Source organism: Acyrthosiphon pisum, chromosome X, assembly GCF_005508785.2.
Source record: "Acyrthosiphon pisum isolate AL4f chromosome X, pea_aphid_22Mar2018_4r6ur, whole genome shotgun sequence".
Taxonomy (NCBI): Eukaryota; Metazoa; Arthropoda; class Insecta; order Hemiptera; family Aphididae; genus Acyrthosiphon; species Acyrthosiphon pisum.
Window position 1 is genome coordinate 105,373,485 of NC_042493.1, and position 3,897 is coordinate 105,377,381.

General features: G+C 26.5%; 1 protein-coding gene across 1 annotated transcript; it reads right to left on the reverse strand.

Moving 5' to 3' along the window:
* Positions 1 to 1,090: 1,090 nt before the first annotated feature.
* Positions 1,091 to 2,909, reverse strand: LOC100569700 (putative zinc finger protein 840). Its single transcript, XM_029491945.1, has 3 exons — positions 2,619 to 2,909; positions 1,882 to 2,201; positions 1,091 to 1,427 (listed from the first exon to the last, which is right to left on the reverse strand). Exons 1-3 carry the CDS (start codon positions 2,898 to 2,900, stop codon positions 1,091 to 1,093), a joined length of 939 nt encoding a protein of 312 aa, XP_029347805.1. The 5' UTR covers positions 2,901 to 2,909.
* Positions 2,910 to 3,897: the final 988 nt, after the last annotated feature.

Consider the following 3,897-nt stretch of genomic DNA (forward strand, 5'->3'; position numbering starts at 1 on the left):
CATAACAAAATGCAATTTTATATGATTTTAAAATCAAGGTTATTCATTTTAAACTTGATTTTGTATAATTCACAGATGTTATTTTTAGTTTATTTCTACAAATAGTTTCCTTTTGACCTACAAATAATGAATATAATACTTGTATTATCGGTTAAATAATCTAAATCTTTACGTATATTGTCCGTATTTAAGTGGCAGTATATACGTTTAATATACATTTAATATTCGTAGATTTATCTAGCTGTTATCATCAAATATACATATCAATATCATAGGCTGAATGACCGTCTTCGATTTTGTCTTAAAATTTCACATTATGTTTTAATAAATAAATAAACTGTGCTATTATAAAATATAATAGCTAATCTTTAGGAACTAAAATGATATGTACTTAGTTTAAAACGTATTAAACACATTTTATTCTGTACCAATAGTAGCATAAACTAATTAACATTAAAATTATTAATTAAAAATGATTTAAATTTGAATATGTGAAATATTAGTTTACAATTTAACTGTGTATAATATAAGTTAATCAATCTACAGGTATGAATTGTTAAACGTCATTCCTAATGGAGTATTTAAAATAATTAAAATAATTAATTATAATAATTAATTAAAATAATTTGCAAAAATTGTGAACAGTGCAAAGAGATACAAGTAAAATCTTTATTTAAGTTAATTATGTTTATCTTTTAAAATTATATTTTTCACTTCTTATAATTGTAGGTATTTTACTTATGAATATTAATGAAACAAAATATATTAACAATAGATACCCAAAATAAATACAACTACATGGTATTTATACTTTTTGGAAATTTTTCTTCCATGTGGTTTAAAGCAATATTTTTAATAACTTCTCTTATTATGGGCTATTAGATATTAGATGTGATACTTATTTATTTAAATTGTTAAGTTGTAATTACTATTAAATACAAATAAAAATATTGGTTGCAATAAAAAAAAAATACATTATAGTCATGTTCACAATAATTCCTAGAAGATCATTATTAGTAAGAATATAAAAAAGTAAATATTTTTTTAAGAATCATTATAAAATTAATTAATTAATTATTATTTTGTTAATTTAAAAATGTATTTGTACATGCACTTTAAGTTCATCCTTAGAGTCAAAAGTCATTTCACAAAGTTGACATATGAATATGGTATTAGCTGGTTTATTCAACATGTAGCTATATACACACTCGCTACATTTTGATGCATATCTCAAATGCATTTTCATATGCTGGACATACTCATACCATGTTTCTGATTCCCACAAACATTCTTTGCAAATGTATGGTGGAAGTACCCTATGACTTTCATCCTGATGTTGGAATAATGTAGATTCATTTTTCATCAGAAAACATCTAGAACATGGTTGTTCTGACGGCAAAACATTACCTTCATTAGATGTTGGTAACCTAAAAATGATAAAACTAAAATTAATCAGTACATTTTTTGAAAAGACAATTAGTAAAGAAAATATATTCAAATAAAGTTAAGCTGGGAAATCACATTGTAGGTAAAGCTTATCTTTAATTAGTCAAGATAAAGAAGTGTTAAAAATGCAGAAAGGTAAGCCATCTAATTCTATTGCTTGCGTAATTGCAATTTAACGCAAATAACTACTACTACAAAATATACATCATATAATATATCATATTATATTTATTAAAACGGTTCACGGACCACCAAGATTATACGATCATAAGATATAAGTGGTCTGCGGACCATACAATCTTTTTCTACAGTTCTGCCATTTTCACAATATAATATATTATAACATATTATGTTAAGATTTTTTGGATCACCCCCTCTTGAACATGCCACATATAACCCTAGCTAGTTTTTAATATTAAATAAATAAATGATCACCTTGCAAAACATTTTCCACAAGATGTACATTCAATAGGTTTAAGTTGATCTTGAAATTGCTTTGGACGTATATCTTCTTCTACAAGTCCATTCTTGATAAGAGCATTTTTCAAAAACAATGGACCAATAAATTTAGCTTCATTAAATTGACCAGTAGAATTTTTTTCCAATATTAAAGTTTCTAGTAGCTTTTGGTATTCTTTAGTGTTATAATCTGTTAATTGTTGTTTTCCTATTTTAAACGTATTTTGTATAATATCTTGTCTTGAACTTTCAATAGCTTCCTGAACAGCATATTTTTCACTTTTATCTTCTTTATCCTAAAATTAAATATACGTTAAATTAAAGTTGTATACTATTAGTTTTTTTTTATATTACATCTAAATTAACATTTTCAAATTCTTATTGTTTTTTTTCCATGATTTTTTAGCAAACAATGGACCAAATGGTTCACTATCTTTTCTAAATTTTTGTGAATTAAGTTTTTTCTTTTTATAGTATGTAAATTTGGGATTAAAATTGCTGTCAGATGAACTAGTTACTAGATTGATTAGGTTGAGTATTACGGATAGACTTTTTAATATGTGCATCCATATAATGTATATAGAAATTTTTTTTGCAGACAATAGTTTTTCCATATAGAGATTAGAGAACAATATTATATTGGTTCTTATATTGTTATCACTTTTTAAATGTGTTCGATAATTTGCTATATAATGATATTTACGATCACATACCTGACCATTATGTAATTTATCTCCAATATGGTTTAACATGTGTCCATTGTATGTACTAAAGTATTTTGGTGGCTTTATTAAAGACTGAGGTAAAGGTTTAGTTATTCTGTTAATATTACTATGATGAAAGGTATCATCATCTATGTGAGTCTTCAAATGTGCAACTAGTGCAAATAGTGAATTGAATGACACTTTGCACATAAAACATGAATAGTTTTCATCGTACATTTCTTCCGTGTCACTCGCTGATTGATGATTTTGACTTGAATATTTTTTATCCATTATTTTTTCTTCCACCTGCAAAAGGAATAATTATAATTGCTTCTACAAAAATATGCATTTTATTTTTTCAAAAAAGTAAGACAATACCAACAATTTACATTTTGTATCTTGTTCGGTTTCATTAAATGTGAAAGTTAAAATGGTAATTTAGTAAATAAAAAAATAGAAATTCAGAGAATACTGGTTATTTTAGATTTTGATTTAATAAATTTTATGTTCAAGTCCATACGGATGGATTACAGGATTTCTCGATAGTCAATTTAAACCACGAAATAATTATCACTTACCTACTCGTTCTTGGCAGTATTTTCAATTATACGGTGGCTTTAAATTATGATCAAAGCTAACCAGCTTATACAAAATTTGGATTTTTTTCAATACAGATGGATATTAAATGAAGTTATTACGATGACACAAAATGCAATTATTTTACGACGAACATTTTAAGTAAGCGGTATTTCGCAAACGATAAAGGACTGAGGAATCGTTTTTTTGACTAAGGAAGTTAGGTTATGTTTAAATAAAATAAAATATCGAAATATTGATAACATACATTGTATGTTATGTAACCACGGTTACAGTTGTAAATATACATCTGGACCGGTTTCGATCGACGGAGGTGTTCAATTAATGACAAGGGTGCAAAAAATATTTCTTAAATTTACACGCGTGCAGATGTATAAAATGCGTAATCGTACAAGCCATTATATCCAAAAACGGTCACGGTTCAAAACACGGTAGATTATAGAGGTACGACCGTATATTCCTAATGCAAATAATTGCCCCAGTGGATGAGTTTGGCTCAAGAATTAACCGGTAGACTGCGCTGCAGTCGAGTGGCCCTAATTTTCATACGTACAATTTAGATTTTCGTTCTTGTATACCGATATTTATCTACCCCAGTGGCGTATTTAGAAATTTCAGGATAGGGGCAACACATATTTGCCGCAAATAGTAAATGTATTTACTAATATACTGCATATAATATATATAATAA

Bases quoted from the DNA above. Each gene is read 5' to 3' on its own strand.
- LOC100569700 (XM_029491945.1), bottom strand. From the start codon at position 2,900: ATGGATAAAAAATATTCAAGTCAAAATCATCAATCAGCGAGTGACACG. The intron at 2,202-2,618 runs GTATGTGATCGT...ATTTAATTTTAG, and splicing joins ATAAATTACATAATGGTCAG to GATAAAGAAGATAAAAGTGA. The intron at 1,428-1,881 runs GTGATCATTTAT...TATCATTTTTAG, and splicing joins TGTGGAAAATGTTTTGCAAG to GTTACCAACATCTAATGAAG.